The sequence below is a fragment of the Echinops telfairi genome, unplaced genomic scaffold (assembly GCF_000313985.2).
Source record: "Echinops telfairi isolate 266 unplaced genomic scaffold, ASM31398v2 ScPeMD7_7469;HRSCAF=8507_1, whole genome shotgun sequence".
Lineage (NCBI taxonomy): Eukaryota > Metazoa > Chordata > Mammalia > Afrosoricida > Tenrecidae > Echinops > Echinops telfairi.
The window spans coordinates 36,106,268-36,128,868 of record NW_022111373.1 but is presented as its reverse complement, the minus strand read 5'-3'; the positions used below and the strand labels follow the sequence as shown (position 1 = coordinate 36,128,868).

Here is a 22,601-nt window from a genome sequence, read left to right as displayed (position 1 = left end):
ACCCCAGGGAGGGGGTTATATGTAGATCATTGTGATCAGTTTCCCCTTTCTCCCCCCACCTTCCCTTTACCCTCCTGGTACCGCTACTCTCATTATTGGCCCTGAGGGGTTTAGCTGTTTTGGATTCCCTGTGTTGTGAGCTCTTGAATCTGTACTAGTGTACATGCTCTGGTTGGATTTATAAGGTAGAATTGGGTCATGATAGTGGGGGGGTTGGAAGTACTAAAGAACTAGAGGAAAGTTGTATGTTTCGTTGTTGCTATACTGAGCTGAACTTTTTTTTATTGCTACATTTGGTTTAAGATAATTTGCTACTGGTTGTTAAACTATTTTTATGATGGCAGCTTTAAAATCCTTGTCAGATAATTCTAGCTTTTGATTAATCTCAGTGTTGATGCTAGTTGATTGCCTTTTCGTATTCAAGTTGTAACTTCCTTGGTTCTTGGTATTATGGGTGAGTTTTGATTGAATTCTATATATTTTATCTAGTATATGAAAGGAGACTGAGTCCTATTTTAGCTGTTTAGTTTCGTAAGCAGTCATTCAGTTTAGGTTTCACATGAAATCCTGGCCTTTTATCCTGCTTCCTGACCCGCGTTTTATGTACCCATTTATCTATTGATGGACCCTTTTGAGGCTTTTTGCACCCTCTGGGGATTGCAAATATGCTTCAGGGAAGATTGGTGCTCATGCACCTGCCTGTTTGAGTCCCTGCTTTCTATTTTGTGTATATATGGTGCTTATGAGTGGAATTGTTGGATCCGTTAGGAGCCCTATTGGCATAGTGGTCTATGAGAGAAAACAGTGGCAGAACCATGTGGGATATTTTCACTACCCCCTGGAGCCACTGGGAATTGGCATTCACTTGCCAGCAAAGGGTTTGGGGCTTTGGTGTGTACTAAGCCTTTGAGGAACCACTCAGCTGTCTCCCTCAGCTGCTGTGCCATTTTTTGTTTCCACCAGCAGTGGATGAAGGCTCCCGTTTCTCTGCATCTTTGGTTTGATCTATTTTTTGTGAGTGGTTGTTTCCAATAGTAGTTTAATTTTCAGAGTATTATTTTGATGATCCTTTGTCCCCCAAGGATCTAGATCTTAAATAAAACCCAAAGTCAAATTTACTGCCAGAGTCAATTGTGACTCAGTAGAGCCGATTAGATGACATGACCAGAGAGCTGAAGCCTGACTTCACCTTCACCTTGGAGGTTACCGTCATAGCGGAGGACTTATACAGTTTTTGTCCTTTTGGGATTACCTAACTAATGTCACTCAGCAAAATAGTTTCCAGGTCCATCCATGTCATGAGGTATTTCATGGTTTCAGTGCTACTTTTTAGGAATGCAGAGGATTCCGTTGTGTGCAAATGAACATGGGCTAGCATGTCTATTTGTGTTCTCTCTTTTACTTCTTTGGGGTGTATTCCCAGCAAAGGCATTGCTGGGTCATATGGTCTTACTATTCGTAGTTGTTTTAGGTAGTGCCATCTCGCTTTCCCCAATGGTTGTCCATCTCTAGTAAGGTTCTATTAAATATCCTGGACTCTCAGACTTCATCTACTCCTACTTCATGGAGTCCTGACAAATGACAAGATGGGACTGCCTTCCCTGCACTTAAAAAAACCGGGTAGGAATGAGGGGCTTTGATCTTTGGCCTTTTCCTGACTTTCTACCGGGCTGCTTTCTTACTCTTTCACTGTGCTTCTTTGCAGATGGAGAGGCTCAATGTAAGTTCTTAGGGTTTTTGTTAACGCTTCCTCAGACTATCTCCTGGGATGATGAGTGGAGCATTGGGCATCTTGCCATGCTGCCAGAAGCACCAGAATCTTCTCATTTCCTTTGAAAATTTACGGCACAAGTTTGTTCTCCTTTATTTGCTGGTGGTTTAGTCTTCAAAAACAGTTTTGTTCTTTTCCTTAGGTATCGGCGGTGGACATTTCTGGGATTTTCTTTCATGATTCTGGCTTCACTCCTAGATCTCCAATAATAACTTTTTGTGGTTTTCACTGTTCCTTCTTACATTTGATATTGCAAGTGTCTTCCTTTCCTCACTTGTTTCTGTGACTCTGCCAAGACTTTTTAAATTCTTCTGTTTACTTAATTTCTATCCTTTTGTGGGCCTCTCCTTTCATTTTTGAACAGACAGATTCTCATAGGTTTTGCTGTTGACTTTTTCTGTCAACATCTAGTTTGTTAGTTTTATCTAGGTAATTGACTTTTACAGATTTCATATTATACCTAAGGATCATTTTCACCCCAAATCAATGCTTTCTTTAAAGTAGCTATTTTCTTCTTATTATTTTTAACCTCTGTTGTTCTTGCTATTATTCTTTCATATTAAAACCATTGGTTGTTTCTTTCTTGTTTTCAATCTACTCATCACGTCAAGACTTTTCTATATTCATTTGCACTTATGTTGTTAGTGCTGACTCACAGTGATCCCCTGCAGGTTTCCGAGACTACAATTCTTTATGGGAATAGAAAGCCCAGGCTTTCTCCTGAGAAGCTTTTGGTGGTTTTGAATTGCCAGCCACGCAGACTGCGGCACAACATGTAACCTCTTCACCACCAAGACAGAGCTACTAAAATGGCTTCTTTATCTGTTTTCTTTCTTATGGCTATCATGTAACATCTGCCAGATTAAAGTTTCCCTTTTAAACTATAGCATACGAGAGAAAAGTCTGCAAGTCTATGTGCTGATCTTGGTTCCGAACGACAGCAAGTCTATGACTGATAGAATGAAGTGCTTGCATGGTTCAGCGCCATTCCCATAGCCGCAGCTCTGTTTGAGCCCATTGTTACAACCACTGTGTTTACATATCTTGTAGAAGGTCTCCTCTTTTTCACTGACCTTCTGTTTTATCAACATTATTGTCCTTCTCTAGGGACTAATCCCTCCTGATAATATGCCCAAAGTATGTGAGACAAAGTCTTGCTGTGGTATAATATATCCATATTTCATAATATATTCAGAGTCTGGCAGTGCATAATATATTCAACGTTCCCTTAGAGTAAATGGTGGGTTCTAACTGCCCACCTTTTGATTAGCAGCCCAGTGCTTAAACCACCAGGGCTCAGGTAGAGGAATCCAACCAACCTCATTGCCATCGAGTCAGCTTCATAGGACAGGGTAGAACTTTCCCAGTGGGTTTCGAAGGCTGTAAATCATGGGAGTAGAAAGCCTCATCTTTCTGCTGTGGAGGAAATTATGGTTTTAACCTGCTGAACTTGTGGTTTACAGCACAATGTGTAACCACTCTACCATCAGGGGAGAACAGCATAAGATAAATTGGCATACATTCTCCCATTGCTTGACACACATTTCTTGATTTTGGAGAGATTTCTCTTTTAACTGTACCTCATATTCACTTTTTTTGTCCCATGACTTACTATTTTTCTCCTACTTTCTGTGAAGTACATGCAATTCTTTTTGACTTTTCATAATCTAAATCAGGTCTTAGCTCATCTTACTATTTGTAGAAAACTTTGTGGACTTTCCCAACTTCTATTATCTTTTCTTTCCCTCTCAAAAATTCTACATGACCATTTTTTTGAATGGGTAATATCACACCTGGTATTAAACAAAATTTATATGTATTGAAGGTTATGCAGAACTAAAAATCTTATTCCTACTTCTGTGCTCCAGCCATTTGTGTTCTAGAAATATAAGCAAAAATGAGGAACTTTTATGTCACTTATTTTTTTAAAATAGATGGTAGCATACTGAATTCTGTACTATTCTTTCTTTGCTCAATTAATTGGTTTTAATGATTTTTCCATGTCAATTGACAAACTGTTTCCTCATTTATAATCAGTACTGATTGACCTTCTTCCACATAAACATGCCATGATCAGATCTACCACCCAGAGCCATTAACATTGGGTGCTAAACAAATTCACATAGACTGTGATTTGAATGGCACCCAATACAGTTATTCAGTTACAACCAAATGTATAAGCCTTGATTGTAATGTGTTTAATAAGTTACTGTGGATGGATATTTCCAGGGTTTTTGGTAATCATTATTTCCAACACTACTGTGATAAATAGTCTTATACCTAGGTCATATTTGCAACTATAGGAATATATCTGTAGGATATGTTTCTCTTAATATCTAAAATATTTGTATTTGTAATTTCTACTAGTTGAAAATTTAGATCCAGTCTTTTTTTTTTTTTAATAGTCTCAGCTTCCTCCTGTAGAGCAACTGGTGGTTTCAAACTGCTGACCCTGCCCAGCCAAGCACATAACTGAAACTCACTAGATACAGTCTTAATTTTTATCAAGTTAACTTTCTTCTGTCATTCTTATAAAAGTGATGCCACTCGAATTCTTTTGTATCCACTCTCACCTAGGATGCTCATGTAAATGGGCCCATATTTGGGTTGGTGTGTTTCTCAGTGCTAGCTGCCAGATTATGTTTCTCTTCATATTTTTTTTTGAGCTCCTCACAATTCTTTGATGGATTCTAATAGTAGGAAACAAAAAGGACACTTTCTAGGTTTAGATGAGAACTAGTCATATTTAGAAACAGAAGTAACATTTATCTTGAATTACAGAAAAAAAGGAGCCACAATCTCCAAAATGAGGGGGCTTCAAAAAGTTTGGGGATAAGGAGGCTTTCTTCATGAATATTTTGGAGCTCTTATACATTAAAAAAATCAAAATCAGTACCTACAAAACGCTTCCTTTTTTATTTTTTGGCTTTAAAAATGTTTTTTATACTTTAGAATGGATCAACGGCAGTGAGTTTTGGTTGAAAATATAGGATGTGATCGAATATATTTCTATGGAGACTACATTGAAATAACTGCATATAAAACAACAGAAAAATGTTCATTGTAAAAGCATATCAAAGTAATTTTTTAAAAAGCTACCACATACAAAGAAAAAAAAAGTTTTATGTGTATTTCCTTGACTGTTCAAAGGCATTCAACTGTGTGGATAATTGCAAACTATGGATAACATTGTGAATGAAGAAAAGGAATTCCAGAACATGTAATTGTGCTCATGCAGACCCTGTGTATGATCGCATACAGACCAAGAGGAAGTTGTTTCAATACAACAAATAAGTACTGTGTGGTTTAAAAGCAGGAAAGGTGTCAGGGTTGTATCCTTTCATCGTACTTATTCAATTTGTATGCTGAGAGGTGATGCGAGAAGCTGGACTATATGAAGAAGACTGGCATCAGGAGGAAGGCTCCTGTGCAGGTGCCAGCTGAAAGATGACTTGCTAGCTGAAATGAAGAGGACTTGGAGTACTTACTGATGATGATTAAAGGCTACAGCATTCAGTCTGAATTACATATTCAAAAAAGAAACAAAAGAAAAGAAAAACTGGATGAATAAGCCATGCCATGATAAATGCTGACAATATTGAAGTTGTTTAGGATTTCATTATTTGGATCTATTATCAAGGTCTATAGAAACAACTGTCAAGAGAGCCAATGACCTATTTATTGCAATAGGCAAATCCATTGTAAAAACTTCCTTGAGGTATATTAAAAAGCAAAAATGCCACTTTGAGATCTTAAGGGGGCTGACCCTGATATTGTTTTCAGTCACCTTATATGCATGTTAAAGCTGGACAATGGACACTGAGCAATAATTGATGCTTTTGAATTATGATGATGGCAAAGAATATTGAATATATCACAGACTGCCTGAAGAAGGAACACTCTCTCTTGGAAGAAGGATAACCAGATTGCTCCTTAATAGGGATGATGATGAGACTTTGTCTTATGTAATTTAGACATGTCATCAGGAGGGATCAGTCTTTGGAGAAGGACACCATGCTTGGTAAATAGAGGATCAGTGGAAAAAGAGGAAAACCCTTGATGAGCTGGATCGCTGGAGTGATTTAACAATGGGCTGGGGCATAGGAGTAACACTGCGGGAACAGAACCAAGCCGCCGTGTTTTGTTCTTTCGCCCACAGAGTTACTGTGAGTCAGAACTGACTTGACGATGCCTAACAGCAATAACATCAACACGGGCGAGGCAAACCTAAAAATAGAAAATGTATAACTGTCCTTGAAGGACTCATTCCCCCCAATTCTAAAAGACTAAAGAACAAAATAAATTCTACAGGTTTTAGGATTGATAACAAACAAACAAGATATGTTGGAGAAAATTCTAAGAACTAATATGAGATAATCATAAGTTCTACTGTAGTGATTTTAAAAACAGCTTTATTACTGTATAATTCATATCCAAAGTAATTTACCCATTTCAAGTAGACAAGGAGTCCCTGAATGGCACTACCAGATGAGCACTTTGCTACTAGCTTAAAGGGTTGGTGATTTGGACCCATACAGATACCTTATAAGACAGACCAGTGAATCTGCTTCTGCAAGGTCATGGCCTTGAAAACCTTATATGATACTGTTCTTCTCTGACATTCTTAAGGTCACCATATATTGGAAATGATTTTTTAATCAATTGGAGATATGGATTAAAATATTGCAATGTATTGATTGAATATTGGAAATATTGATTAAAAATGTGTTAAATCCATGTTTTTCTAGAATGTTTACAGAGCTGTGTAGTATTGATTTACAATTAGTTTTATAAAATTTTCGTCATCTCCAAACAATCCCAAGGAAAAACAATGGGACCAGTGGTCCCAGGGGCACATGGGAAAGGAGGGGGCAGGGAGGGGATTGGGGAGCCAACAAACTCAGCGACAAGAGATCTAAAAATTGATGGCGAGGAGGGGGTGTAATTCCTGGTGGGGTTATTTTTATATGTTAAGTATTGAGATAGCAGATGGACTTTGGGTCTCTATTCAAGGCCTCCCTAAATACAGGAACACTTTGTTCTAATAACCTGGCACTCTTTGATACTCACCTCTTGACATGATCACTGAAGACAAAATGGGTGCATAAGCAAATGTGGTGAAGAAAGTGGATGGTGCCCAGTTATCAAAAGATGTAGCATCTGGGACTTAAACAAGCAACCATCTAGCCGGGAAGTAACAAAGCCCACATGGAAGAAGCACACCAACCTGTGTGATCATGAGGTGTTGCCGGGATCAGCTATCAGGTATCAAAAGATCCCAAACAAACAATTATATTGATATGAAAGACAGGGGCTGGAGTGAAGGCCCTAAAGCTCATCTGTAGACACTTGGACATCCCCCCACCTAATGGTTACAAGGAAGGGACGATTCAACCAGGTTGCAGAATAGCACTGATGAAACATACATTATTCATCTAGCTCCTGAATGCTTCCTACCCGCCCCCACCCCTCACTACTATAACCTAGTTCTACCTTACAAATCTGGCTAGATTAGAATATAAACATTGGTGTTGATAAGAGCTTTCGATACATGGAATTTAGGATAGCTAAAACCCTTAAGAATAGTAGTGGGAGTAGTGATATCATGAGGGTAGGGGAATGGTGGGGGCTAGGGGGCAGGGAGAAAGGGGGAACCCATCACAAGGTTGGATATCCAGCGCCCCCCACCCCCAGGAGGATGAATAACAAATGTGGATGAAGGGAGACAACAAACATTGTAAGACATGAAATAACAATAATATATAATTGATCAAGGATTCACAAGAGTGGGAGTGTCAGGGAGGGAAAGGGAAATCGAGGAACTGATACCAAGGAATCAAGTAAAAGAAAATGTTTTGGAAAATGTTGAAGGCAACATATGTACAAGTGTGCTTAATACAATTGAATGATGGATTGTTAAAAGATTTGTTGGAGTCCCCCAATAAAATAATTAAGAATGAAAAATTTTGCCATCTCCCAAAGAAATCCAGTAACCATTAATAGTTCTTCCCCTATATGTCCCCAGTCTTAGGCAACCACAATCTACTTTATATTTCTATAAATTTATTTGATTCAGACATCTCATAAAAACAAAGTCAAATGTACAGTATATGGCCTTTTTTGTTTGTTTTTAAACATTTTATTAGGGGCTCATACAACTCTTATCACAATCCATACACACATCAATTGTGTAAAGCGCATTTGTACTTCATTCTCAAAACATTTTCTCTCCACTTAAACCCCCGACATTAGGTCCTCATTTTTCAGTATATGGCCTTTTGTGATTGTGATTGTCCTCTTTAATTTAGAATAATGTTTTCAAATTTTATCCATGTTATAGCCCATGCCAGTAATGTACTTCATTTCTTTTAATTGCTGAATAATATTCCATTGAAATTGGGTAGTGTGAGCCCTCTTATTCTCTTTGAAGACTGGTTTGGATATTCCATCCCTTTTTTATTTTTATATAAAATTTACTTATGATCAGCGTGTCAATTTCTGCAGAAAAACCAACTGAAGTGTTAATTTGGACATGTTCAATTTGTCTTCATAGTTTATTTATCCTTCGATTTCCTGATAGACCTTTAAGTTGTTTCTGCTTTCTGGCTGTTGTCAACAAATGTTTCTATGAATATTCACATAGACATGTTTGCATGGACATATGTTTTCATTCTTTGGTGTGTGTGTAGAATTGTTGGGTAGTACACTAATTCTGTTTAACTTTTTGAGGAATCACCCACCGGCTTTCCACATTGGCGGCACCATTTCAGATTTCTATCTGTTCTGTATGAGATTTCTGATTTCTTCACAGTTTTGTCCCACTCGTTATATATGTCTTTTTGATTATAGGGAAATCTAGTGATATCTCATTATGGTTTTGATTTGTAGTTATCTAATGGCTAGTGATGTTGAGCATCTCCTCATGCTTATTGGACATTTCTTTGGGGGAAGTGGTCTGTGGAGATCCTTTGTCTGGATTTAGTTGGTTTGTCTATTGTTTTTTTGTAAGAATTTTTTATATATTTCAGATAGAAGTTTCTGAGCAGATATGACTTACAAATATGAAAGGGCTTTAAAAATTCATGGACAACTGGAATAAAAAGATAATGGATCTTTTTTCCATGAACTTTTTGAAGCTTGTGTTTTCTCTTATTCCATGGTGCTGCTGTCACACTTTTTTGCCCTTTTTATATAGTGTATATTTTATTAAATTTTATACTAATTTACCCTCACATTAAATAGGTAATTTAGTGGAAAAAGCTTCCGTTTGAATCATCTATTAACACAGTGCTAGACATTTAAAAATACCCATTTATGATAGCAAAAAGACAACAAAATTATTTTCCTTTTGTACAGGTGGACATTGAAGTAGACCTAATTCTGTTTTATTTTTAAAAATCTCCAAAATTAGAAAAGCAGACTCAGTGCGAATAAAATGAATGTCAAAGGTGGTTTATTAAGCTACTGGTTTCCCATACCATTGTCTGTTTTCTGTTGTTTGGATGCAGGCTCTTCTTCGTCTGCTTCTTCTCTTGTGCTTGCCACTGGTTCAGCCGCACCGCCGATTTCATCACCATCATCCTCACTATCAAATTGTGTTTTCTTGTCCTGAACCTATCCTTTTTCTTTAGCTGATCCAGCCTGGGCAACTCTATTTCCCTTTCTTTTTCCTTTACATTCGCGACCTTTCAACTTCCATTTCTCCAAGGATGATTTTTGGTTTTCCATGATATTTTTTCAGTGCTGATTTTTCTACTTCTTTTTCTAGTGCTTCCCACATCTCTTCTCTGTTTGTTTTTTTAACTTCTCTATTTTTAAATTGTAGGTCATTGGTATTTGCACATTTGGTTTTATCCAGCACTTCTTTCCATTTTTCTTTAAATCAGCGGTTCTCAACCTGTGGGTCACCACCCCTTTGGGGGTTGAATGACCCTTTCATAGGGGTTGCCTAATACATCCTGCATATCAGATATTTAAATTATGATTTCATTAAAGTAGCAAAATTGCAGTTATGAAGTAACAACAAAAATGATTTTATGGTTGGGGGTCACCACAACACAAGGAACTGTATTCAAGGGTTGCAGCATTAGGATGGTTGAGAATCACTGCTTTAAATAGAATTACTCCCCTTTTCACTCCTCTGACAAAGTCTTATCTCCATGACTTGCAAAAAGGATATGGAAATCTTCTTTACAGGGCTGATCAGCTTGTTGTCCAAAAACTTCAGCAAGGCCTCTTCTGCTAACTTCTGTTTCTCTTCTTGCTCTTGTTTAACTCATAATTTAGTTCCATTTTATTTTGTTTTCTTTCTTCATTCTTTTTGTAATCATTCTTGAAAATTATTAGCAGGTCTGTGTCTTTATACTTTGGCCAAGGGTCTCTATGAATTTCTTAGCACATTCACTTCTCTCAAGCACAACAAATATTGATCCCTTAAATGTTCTGTGCAATGTTCTTCTCATCTGAGTAGTTCGTTTTTCACCTTTGCCTTCTAACCATTCTATTATGTCATTGAGGTTGCATCAGTTGGGAACGCTTTAATATAAACAGATCTGTTTTTTTCATCATTGTTTTTGGACTCATCAGTCACTTCAGAGATATTCTGATTTTAGTTTTATCTTCACTTATTTCCATGAGCTCTACTTTTGATTTTCTTAGTGCTTCTATTATATTAAAGTCTGTTGTTACACGATTTAACCTGTTGAATTTTATCATTATTTCAGTGGTTCCCAACCTTCATCTAGTTTGATTTATTTCTTTAAAAATTTGTCCCGAGGCACATTGAACGCACCAAAATAATATACATTCTGATGACAGATTTTGGCTTCCAACTCAGCCATTTTTTCGCTATCACCATTTTCGGCCATTGTGGCAATCTGAAAATTTTCCTTATGATTCCAGGCCCTCAGAAGCCCTGCACTGGATCAGTAGTAACAGCAGCATCCTGACCTGTGCTGCCACTTGCCTAAGGTGCTTAAATAAGATAGGGAATAGGCTGTCACACTTTTTTATTTTATACATATTTATAGTTAAAGCTAGTAGGCCCTTGTTAAATATTTTGGGTATCAAACCCTTATTAGATATATGGTTCTTTCAAATTGTCCTCCAACTTGTGAATTGTCTCTTCATTTTGTTAATTAAAGTCCTATGATGAGCAATTTAATTAAAACAAAATTAATGTATTGTTGAGAATACACACAGCAAAACATATACCAATTCAGCCATTTCTACAGGTACTGTTCAGTGACACTGATTACATTCTTTGAATTGTACCACCACTCTAAGTTGTATAGTTGTTGTTGCTTGGGCATTTGATATTCTATCTAAGACCTCATGATTAAAAATGAGGTCCCATAGCACCACCGTTATATTTCCCTATAAGAGTTTTATGCTTTCAATTTTTACATTTAGATCTTTGACCCATTTTAAATTAGCTTTTTTGGCTGGCATATTTAACGCTGTTGATGCCATTATAAATATAATTTTCAAATAGATCAATACTAGTGTATAAAATATCCTTTTTAAAGATTTACACTGCTGCCTTGTTGAACTTATTAGTTCTAATACCTTTTAAAAATTTGATTCCCCCAAAACTTTTTTTCATTCCTTAGAAGTTTCTCTAAGATCATGCCATCTGCGAATAGAGATCATTTAGTCTTCCAGTCTGGGTTCCGTTTATTGCTTAGTTATTTGCTCCGTTCCTGGTTGGAGGTTCCCCTAGGGGTTGAAAAGAAGTGGTGAGAGTAGAAGACATTCTCAGTTCTTTCCTCATCTTAGGGGAAACATTCAGTTGTAGTGATGTTTACTTTGAAAAGAATGGGGGATAGGTTTACTTTGAAGACACGTTTCTTTTGATTTAAGACTTTTCTTCTGCTTACTTACACAGATATGTGCTGACTGGAAGGCTCACTTGTGCAGTGTGGAGAATAAAGGTAGTGCCTTACAAAAATGGGATTTGGGAGTGACCTGAAGAATTCGCATGAAGCTTTGTTAAAATTGCAAGACTGGGAATTACGGTTATTGGAAACAGTGAAGAAATTCATGGCCCTGAGAATAAAAAGTGATAAAGAATATGCAACTACTTTACAGAACCTTTGTAATCAAGTTGATAAGGAAAGTACTGTCCAAATGAATTATGTCAGCAATGTATCCAAGGTAAGAAGAATAATTTCATTGTCTGTTACGGATAACATTATAATTCTACTTAAAGCAAATCGAGTATACTAAAGGCAGATCTCAGGTTCTGAATATCCAGCTAATAAACAACTTGTACTGCCCTTTAATGTTATGAAAAAATTTAAGTTCTTCACCATAATCCCCTTCACTTGTTGCATCTGCAGGTTTTCAATCGCTGAAAGACTTCTAGCCTTTTTGTTGTTGTTAGATAAGAACTGTATGAATCTGTCCTGCTTACCTATAAATTAATGAAAGACACGCTAGGAATGATCTCATTGGTAACCCAGGACTGTCTATATTTACTGAAATATCAAAGACAGCATTTTAAGATGGTGATTCTAAAATCTTGCTGATTATCAGAATCTTGCGGCAAAACTTTTAAAAGTTTCAGATTTAGGGGCCCTACCTCTTGAAATTCTCATTTAGTCAGCTTGGGGGTGGGGACTTTGAAATATTTTTTTTCAAGTTGTTTAAGAATGAAAAATAAATCCACTGCCCTCTGGTCAATTCTGATTCGTAGTAGTCCTAAAGGCCATGGTGGGAAGTGGAACTGCTTTCCAGGATTTCCAAGGCCATCTGTCTTTATGAATGCAGCAGACTGCCTCATCTTTTTGCCTCGGAACAGCTGGTGGGTTTGAACCATCAACCTTTCCGTTAGCAGCTCAAAGCTTAACTCATTGTATCACAGGGCTCCTTTCACATGCTTTTGTAATGATTATTCATTGTTATAAATCTTGTTTTCTTTTATTACCTTACCTGCTTTTGGTCTCATGAAGTTTTTCCTTATAATCTACTGTGTTAGGTGGGATTGTCTAAAGCAGCGGTTCACAAATTGTGGGTTGTGACCCCTTTGGGCATTGAACGACCCTTTCACAGAGGTCGCCCGATTCATAACAGTAGCAACATTACAGTTATGAAGTAGCAACGAAAATAATTTTATGGTTGGAGGTCACCACAACTTGAGGAACTGTATTAAAGGGTCATGGCATTAGGAAGGTTGAGACCCACTGGTCTAGAGAAACAAATTGAGTGACACTCATATTTATGTAAGTATAAGGAATAGCTTTATATTAAGATGAAATTTTATATCAAGAAGGTGTCCCAGCCCAGTCCACCTCACATCCATTAGTCCAATGCAAACCAGGTTCCACTTCTGACTCATGTAGCTGCTGGCTAATGATGTAGAAAGTAAACAGAAACAGAAAGATCTCAAGCCAGTGGGGGCAGAGGTACATGGATGCAGAGTCAGTGGGAACATGGCAGGGCCACATGGGGCCACCCTGGAGGCAAGCAGAATCCCAGAAAGCAGGAAAGTTAGAGGAGAAGAGAGAGGGAAAGAGAGATCCAAAGTTCCAAATGTCTATCATTCTTACACAAAAAGGCCTATGACACCAAGCAGGTGTCATTAATCTGTGACATAATTGGTAGAACCGTGTCTAGTTGCCATAATCCCTAACCAGCACACTCACCTCTCAGCATCTTGTAGGAATCCTTAGTCTAGAGAATCCAATGGACTATTGTAACAAGCAAGGTTTCTTTGTTACTGTATTAGTCTGGGTACTTTGGAGAAACAAATCCACAGCAACTCATGTATGAGAGAGTTTTATGCAAAGAAAATGTGCATCACGAAAACATCCCAGCCCAATGCTGCCCAAGCCCACAAGTCCAACATTAACCCATACCCAACACCAGTCCACAAAGTCCTTCACCTCACAAAATAGAGGCAATGATGCCGACTGCAGGAGGAAAGCTGAGTCAGTGAACGTGTAAGCATCTCAGCACTAGCAGGGGTCTCCACACGGCTGCTCCAGCACCCAGGGCTGCATCGGGATAGGTCCATGCGGATTCTCCTTGGGGATGTCTTGTAGGAAATCCATCTTGCAAGCTGAAGCAGGGAACTGCTAAGGCAGCTGCACCCGATGCAATCATCACAAAACAAGAGACCCGAGAACTAGAAAGGCGAGGCTTCACCACCCATTTATCCCTCCGCCTTTCAACCAGCACCACATGTGATTATCAGCCAGGCTGGCACAATTAACTAACTCAGTTACCATTTTATTTATTATTAAAAACTAGTTTACTTGTGAATTAATCACATTAAAAATTCATTTGGTAAGCAATATGATTTCTTAACTGATAGATTATTCTGTTATATAAAAAGGAGGACCTGTGCTATCAAATTGTTCTTTGAGGCAGTAGGGATGAACTATTAGACACTTTAACAATTCTTAAATGTCTGCTTCATTTATTTCCATTTCCTTTTTAAATATCATGTTTCACCATATTTATTCAAATTCAAGAAAATCTTACCTGTTTTCCCTTTGGAAAGTTAAAAAATTACTACAGGTACCTCCACTTCTCAGAAGTTCACTTCATACCACTTGTTTCTTTTAAAAGTCCTACATTGGTAGCTCTTTTTAGCTAATAGAAAGAAATCAGAAGAAGATTTTAGTTTTTGTACAGTAAATCAAAAAGTGAAACCAGCCTAGAGCCTTTGTTTCCCGGAAGCTCGTAGAGACACCATGCACCTGGAGCAGCGAGTGTGGTATCACTGCGCTGCCTTGCCTCAGAGCTACACTCAGCATTCAGCATCACGCCTTCTGGGCTGTGAACTGTGGCTATGAACGTGATGTGTCAGTGTTGATGGAGCTTTCTCTGGTATTTGCTATTATATGTCAGGTTATTTGGGGGTTTTTGAATGCTCACAGTGTTTTTTCCATATAAATTAGTAATTATTTCTTCACATTTATGACATTTTGGTTTATGAAAGGTTTTACAGGAATATACTGCATTGGAATGGTAGGGGAAAGCATGTGGTTTTTTCTCTTTTTTTCAAAGTGAGTCAGGATTTCAGGAAATTGTAGAGGAAAATGGTTTTCATGGAAAATGGGTGCCTTTGCAGTGTATTTATTTGGTCAGCAAACGGCGTGTGCTTTTTTTGAAGGCCCTTTAATGTCAGTATCTTTAACTTTCTTTTCCTGGACCAGTTAGGTTCCCCAAAGAGGAATTCTCTAGGCTCTGGTCTACAGGTAGGGGTGCTTTATTTAGCAGATAAAATGAACTTATTTCTCCTTATCAGTGACCTCGTCATCTGGCATTTTGCATTTATGACCATAGTAAAAACTACTTTCTGACTGTTTTGCTCATTAAGGAGCTGTGTCTGGCAGTAAGGAATGCTGAGGGATGAGGTGGGAGTGATGCTGGCTGTGACGCCTAAGGCTAAGTGTCAGCCTGGCTGGGTCCTCACTCTCAGTGGTTTGGCAATTAGGTAATGATGCAGTTTGGCAGTTATGTAATAAAGTGGTCATACTAAACTGATTTTTCACATAATGACCTGATCCTCTGACTCAGCCATGTTGATAAGTATATTTAACACCTAGTTAAACATGAACTTGAGATAAACATCAAATGTTCTTTTTAATATTATGTATGCCCTATGAAATATTGGTACAGATTTAAAAGTATGGCTTATCTTAAATTTAATGAGTTGCTCTGTGTTTTATATGATAACTCTTTCTGTAGGTATAACCCTGGTATTATAAGAATAGATAAAGCAGGAATCGGAAAGTAGGCTGGATTTCTTTAAAGTCCCATTTCATGTAATCTTCTTGTTTTGGGTATACTTCTTAGTACTCGAGACCAGAGGCGATCTGGTTCATTTTGCCCATTTTCAACTGCATTGGTAGACTAATATCTGCCTGACTAGGGAGGCTGAGGAAAAAGACCTAAGGTTCCACCTGCTTTTTAACAAGTTTTGAATCAATTCTCCTGAGTCAGACCTTTCTCCTCTTCTATTTATGACAGAATATTTCGAGTTGTCTGACCAATAAATTGACCTTTTCTTTTTGACCTTTCCTGTTGTAGGCACGTACGTTTCAAATATTTCCATGGGAGAGATGTTAGAAGTCTGTTCCCATAAAGATGTACAGCTTCAGAAACCCTGTGGAACCTTCTTTCTCTGTCCTGTGAGGTGGCTCTGAGTGGGAGTTGACTAACAGCAGTGGATGTGCTAAAAATGAATTTGACTTTTTATTTTCTTATTCATCTAAGCAACATACCTGTCAGTATACAGTGATATGAGTAAATCTCCTAATCCCCCAAATTGTACACAACCTGCTTGACAGGAGATGATTGGATTATCTTTTTAACATTAAGTGAATTGAAATATATACTATGAAGGAATAAGAAATAAATAAAAAGGCTCTTTGATGAAAGGCTCATTTGCTTATTATTTAATAGTCACAAAATGCATAAGTGTTTTAACTTGAACTTGTAAAAATAGGGTTTCAACTATTTGTTAAATACATATATTTTTAGGGTAGTAATTTTTAAGTTGTGCTTAGTTTAAAAGTATGAATTGGTTCCAGTTGGCGTGTTGGTAAGCAGCTTCAGCATGATGTGCACTTTGTGTGTGCTTCTGTTTGACTTTGCTTGTGAGAAGCACTAGATTGATGGTTCTCAGCCTTCCTAATGCTGCAACCTTTAATACAGTTCCTCATGTTGTGGTGACCCCCAAACCATAAAATTATTTTTGTTGTTACTTCATAACCGTAATTTTGCTACTGGTAGAAATCGGGTGACCCCTGTGAAAGAGTCGTTCAAACCCCAAAGGGGTCGCGACCCACAGGTTGAGAACTCCTGCACTAGCTGAATACTGAAGACTCTACCCAACTGAAGTGTTGATAGGAAAGCACAGAATGCACATAGAATCACACACCCATCTTCTGTGTGCCTTTTGTGTTATGAGCCAACCCATTGCAACTTTGCCCAGTTTCGGATAACACTGAAAACAAGTAACAGATCACTTCAGATAAAGAATTAAAAATTGCAACCCTTCTGACACTGAAGTACTTTGACAAGCAGTCTTCTGTTCTTTTTCAAAGTGAAGTGCCATATTGTGAGTCTCTTAACGATTTAATATGTGTAAATCTGTACTTAATTTTTATTAGGTTCTGTCCTGTCGCTTATATGTCCCTGGCATCGTATTATCTATATAAGGAATCAATTTGTGTCAAACTATACTTCATTTTTATTCGGTTCTTATCTGTTGTTGGTGTGTCCTTGATGAGTTTCTGTAGTGTTGTATCTATTACCTGTTTTTTCTAAAACTCTATGATTCTTAAATTTACTCTGAAATTTTTGTGCTAAGTGGTGATTTTTGGTAACACAAATATGTGACTCGTGGAACTGCTGTAGGTTAGAATTACTTTAGTAATTTTAGAAATGCCCCCAGTAAGAACCTATTAATCAGAATCTGGTCATAGGACGCCGGAATTGCTATTTTCAGGTGATACTTATTGTACCTCTAGTGGCCTTGGCTAACCAGGAAGCTTTTGAGGAAAATGCAGAAAACAAGACGCAAACCAACTCAAACTCTATTGTTGAATTGATTCTGGCTCATAGCCACCCTGTAACTAGTGGAACTATTCCTTTGGCTTTCCAAGGCTGTAATTTTTATAAAATCAGACTGCCTCATCTTTTCTCCAGAGAAGCTGGTAGGTTTGAACCACTGACCTTAGAGTTAGCAGTTGAATGCTTATCTGCTATACCACCAGGGCTCTGGCAGTGTAGAAAGACTTGAGAATGGGAAATACAGGAGATTCCTTTGGCAATTGCATTTGGCTCTCTGAAAATTTTGGTTTTAGGGGAAAAATGAGTTATCTTCTAGATTTTTATGTCTATTAAAGAAGCAGATTCCAAAAAGCAAACTCTGAATACCTTTTGTTTCAGAGAATCATCTATTTTGAGTTTTGTGTGGTCCTGAAACTATGTTCTTTTTGAAATATTTATGTTGCATTTCTAACAAATCAGGAAACAAGGAAGAAAGCAAGAAGCTGTAAGATACAGACTACAGTGGAAATCTATTTATGACAACTGTTATTTAGGTATTTTTCAAGCATGAGTTATCTTGTTGATTATTTTCAATGCTTTACTATAATTATAGTTCCAGTAGTAGTTTGCTCTTTGACTCATTGTCCAAGAATAAATACTTTTTCATTTAATGAACTCAAAACACTTAAATTACTACCTGTTTATGGAATACTGATTTACCTCATTACGCATGTTAGTTCAAAAGTGGAAGACAAGAAAGGACATGGTGTACATTTCTAAAGGATATAATTTTTCCGCCTACATTCTTTTCTCTTTTAAAATTTGAGTGCAGTGTTTATTTACTTTGTATCATGTCTTCATCCAAGTATAACTGGTACTATTTATCTCTTTTGGCTTTCTTAGAGTGAAAAAGGCATTTTATGACTTGAATGAATTATTATAGAAATCTGGGATGCTATTTACTGTATGTAATGTGTTTTTGTTTTTCAGAAAGGGGAAAATAACAATTTTATAAATTGAATTATTTCCCTTAAAATTTATTTGAAATAATATGCATATATTTCTGGGAACTATTTTATTTTTAGCCATAAAACAACTGCAACAAAATTACATTTAGGTACTCAGAAATATTTTTGTAATCACAGATTTCAGGAAAAAATTTGTTTTGTGACACAATGTTAATATTATTCCTCACAACTTAAAATTTTGAGGAATATTCTAAATTTTAAATATCTTAGACTAGTAGTTTGTTTCCTTGGCTGGTAGTACTGTGTATGATATGTACATCACTGTCTTAAAAGTGGTATTATTTTTAGCTATCCAGTATGGTATTGGGGTTAATTAGATATGATGATAACTGAGACTTGTTTCTTTAATTGCTGTAAGGGACTTGAGGGGTGGATCATTATTGTAGCTAAAACCCTAGTTACTGTGAGAGAATGTTTGCATTTTCTTCTTTATTGCTTCTAGTTGAACGTGCTTTGTTAATGACTCACTATTTTTTTTTCTAGAAGAATTTCTTTGCTTTAGATGTTACTTATGCTATAAAAGTAGTTGACCTCAAGGGAGTGGATACCTTTTTCCTATTGCTAAGAGTGAAGTTACTGATAAATATATTAAGTATAGATTAAGTGAAGATTACTCTGTACTCTGTAATAGACTGTATAAAGTACTCTACTTATTTTAGCTTAATAATTATTCGCAAATGATCTTTAGATACAGGAGACTTGAGGTTTTTGTATATTTTTTCTGACTGAGTAAAAGCTCTAGTGGTATTTCAATTTGGAAGAGAATATCTGTATGTCATAATTAACTAACTATATTCTTATTCCTGTCACTTCTTGCATGCTAACTGCTACATGTGAAGAATTTCTGAAAGATTGATTAATTAATTTACCTATTAAGTCATTGATTTTATATCCTCCAACTATCCTAGTATGTGCCATATCTATACAATTAAGAGGATGAAATGAGTTTGTATCTGAGCACTTCTATTTATTAGCTGTCTAATGTTTGATAGGTTATGTAATATCTTTAACACTAAGTTTTCACATCAATAAGATGAGGATATTTGTGCCACATTGTGTTTTTCCTGATGTAATTCTTACATCACCAAAAAATGAACCTATTGCTGTTAGTTCTGCATAGTGAATTACTCATTGGACTGCTTGTTAACCACAAGGTTAGCAGTTTGAAAACACAAGCTGCTATCTGGGAGAAAGATGAGGCTTTCTACTCTGTTAAATAGTGTCGGAAACCCACACAGGCAGTTCTACTGTGTCCTACAGGGTTGCTGAGGTAGACTTCACTCAGTGGCAGTGAGTTTGGTTTTGGTTTAGAATCCTTGTGGAAGCTGACCGCCACATCTTTTTGCAGATTGGCAGGGGGGTTCAAATAGCTCTTTTCAGTTAGCAACTTTTTTGGTTAGCAGCTGAGCACTTAACCACTGTGCCACAAGGGCTCCTATATCAACACTGGGTGATATTTTGTAAACTTAGTGACACTAGTTTTTGTGAATTGTGGATTGACACAGTAACTAACAATGGGTTCAAATATGACAATAATTGTGAACATGGTGCAAAATAGGGCACCTGTTGTACACAGGATCTCTGTGAGTCAGAATCCACTTGACAACATATAGGGTGGATATCAATATTATGACCTGGACTCAACTTGATGGTAATGGGTTCAGTGGAGCAGTAGTCCTCTGCACAGAGGGCTCACTATGACTGGGAATCAACCACATGCCAAAGACAGCAACATGACAGGTACGTCGGTCATTGTGGTACAAACCTGAAACAGTAAACAAGGAGCCGTGGTAATTCCCTCATGGAAACAGTTGCAGAGAGATACAGAAAATGAATTTTACCTAAGCAAAATAGCGGTTTTAAGTGCTAAGGAGGTAATCAATAATAAAAGGGAGAATGGTACAGGCAGTTTATTATCTGTTAATATAAAAGTTGGCAGTTCAGATTCACCTCGTGACTATGGAAGAAATGCCTGGAGGACCACCTGGAAAATCTGAGAGGACAATTCCACTTTGTGACATACGGTGTCACAAGGAGCTGGAGACTGAGTTGATGGCAGCTAACAAAAAAAACACCTTACAGTAGAATGAGCAGATTCCTCAAGGAAAAGGTGGCCTTTGCTTAAGTAGGAGAAAGAAAAAGGAACGAGGAAGAGGGAAAACGTGGTGTGATCAGGGAACTGAAGAAAAAACCAATATAGCGAATATATTTTATTAGGTGGAGAGTGATAAAAATATTAGATTCAAAGGAAAAATCAACAAAACAAAGCAAAAAACCCAAATTCACTACCATGCAGTGGTTCTCAATCTGGGGGTAGAGACCTCTTTGGGGATTGAATGACCCTAAGACCATTGGAAAACACCTATTTCTAATGATCTTAGGACCCGAGACACTGCTCCTTTATCCATCTCCAGGCGGGTCCGCCCACTTGCAGATACGCCTACGTATGAGTACCCAGAGTGAAGACTGTTACCCATGCTATACCATGCTTCAAGACAAAATTTCATTTATTTGTAATTAGAAATAAATATTTCACAATATATAATTACATACTGTTTTTGTGATGAATCATTATGCTTTAATGATGTTCAGCTTGCAGGATGAAAATATATCCTGCATATCAGATATTTACATTATAATTCCTAACAGTAGCAAAATTAGAGTTATGACGTAGCAATGAAAATAATTTTATAGTTGGGGGTCACCACAACATGAGGAACTGTATTCAAGAGTGCGGCATTAGGAAGGTGGAGAACCACTGATCTAATATTCTGACTCCTAGTCCCTTTATATGACAATAAAACTTGAAAGCCCCTGTGGGTTTTCAAGGCTGTAATTTGTTACTGGAGCAGAAAGCCTCATCCTTTTTTTTTCCTCCCCTGAGAGCTTCTGGTGGTTTCAAACTCCTGTCCTTGTGGTTAGCAACCCACCACACTGCTAGTGCTCTTGGGAAGGATAAGCAGAGGACAGAACATGGGAGATGTTGTCTTTTTAAAAAATCCATTTTATTAGGGCCTCATACAACTCTTATCACAATCCATATATACATCAATTGTGCAAAGCACATTTGTACATTCATTGCCCTCATCATTTTTAAACATTTGCTCTCCACTTAAGCCCCTGGCCTCAGGTGCTCATTTTTCCCCCTGCCTCCCTTCTCCCCCCTCCCACATGAACCCTTGATAATTTATAAATTATTATTTTGTCATATCTTGCCCTGTCCAGCGGGGAGATGTTAAGTCTTAGAAGGGATTTTGGATTTTATTTTTAATACAAAGGAAAGCAACGTATTTTAGGCAGGAAAAGGACAGTCTGTTGTGCTACGTTAAGTAAAATGGATTTGAGAGCAGCAGGGAAATGACAGTATGAGCTGTTGTAATAGAGAGACGCTTGACCACAAAAAGGGGTGACTGCAGAGGGAGAGAAGATAGAGGTATAGTCAGTTTTGAAGCTTGAATCATAAAATCTTGCTAATGGATTGAGGATTCACGGGCAGGGCAAGCCTGAGCTTCAGAGGTGCTGGGAACTGTAAGGGGTGGTGTTGGTGTTTAATTATTTTATCTTATTTTTTCTAGCAGTTTTATTGGCACGTAATTTACATATCATACAATTCAGTAGTTCAGTTGTTCGATTATATCAAGAATTGCACAATCATTACCACATCAATTTTAGAACATTTGCACCACCATGGTTTTACAATGAGCTGTATGTACATCACAATCAATTCTAGTACTGTGTATACTTGAGTATAAGCTGACCTGACTTTCAGCCAAGGCGCCTAATTTTACCAGAAAAACTGCATGAAAAATGTGCTGAAAAACTTGGCTTATACACGAGTTTATACGGTACTCCCTCCCCACCTTGCCTTCATGGTTTACTTCCGAAATCCCCTTTCCCTCCCTGTCACCCACCTCCCCACCCTCCAACCCCTATAAACCCTTGTAATTAGTTATTATCACTGTGGATCCACTCTTCCTGGCTTCACAAACTGGGAAACCCAACAGAAACAATAAAAAAATCTAAGTAAGGTGGTAAGGATAAAATAATATAAAGAAAAATTCAAATAATGAGTAAGAAAGATAAGACAAGGCCCTCATCAGTACTTAAAAATCCAGGGTAGAAATTTTTGTCTTTGAACAAGTAAGAGATACTTGCACCTAGTACAAATTCAGGTTAGGTCTGTAGGGAGGTCATGTGGCCAAGTTATCTATTCAGCACAGTCAAGATTACAATGGTCTCTGCCTGATAGTAAGGCTGTTCGAGATTCTTTCCTGTGATTAGAGGTGATTTGCCAG

General features: G+C 37.4%; 1 protein-coding gene and 1 pseudogene across 1 annotated transcript in view; one reads left to right on the top strand and one right to left on the bottom strand.

The window, feature by feature from the left end:
• The window catches only part of FER (FER tyrosine kinase), a 222,544-nt gene that overhangs the window by 32,993 nt on the left and 166,950 nt on the right, over positions 1 to 22,601 (top strand). The window contains exon 4 of the mRNA XM_045285087.1: positions 11,658 to 11,926. Coding sequence (XP_045141022.1) covers positions 11,720 to 11,926 — 207 coding nt within the window. The 5' untranslated portion in view covers positions 11,658 to 11,719. The remainder of the gene's footprint in view (positions 1 to 11,657; positions 11,927 to 22,601) is intronic.
• LOC101658672 lies at positions 9,233 to 10,638 on the bottom strand (annotated as a pseudogene).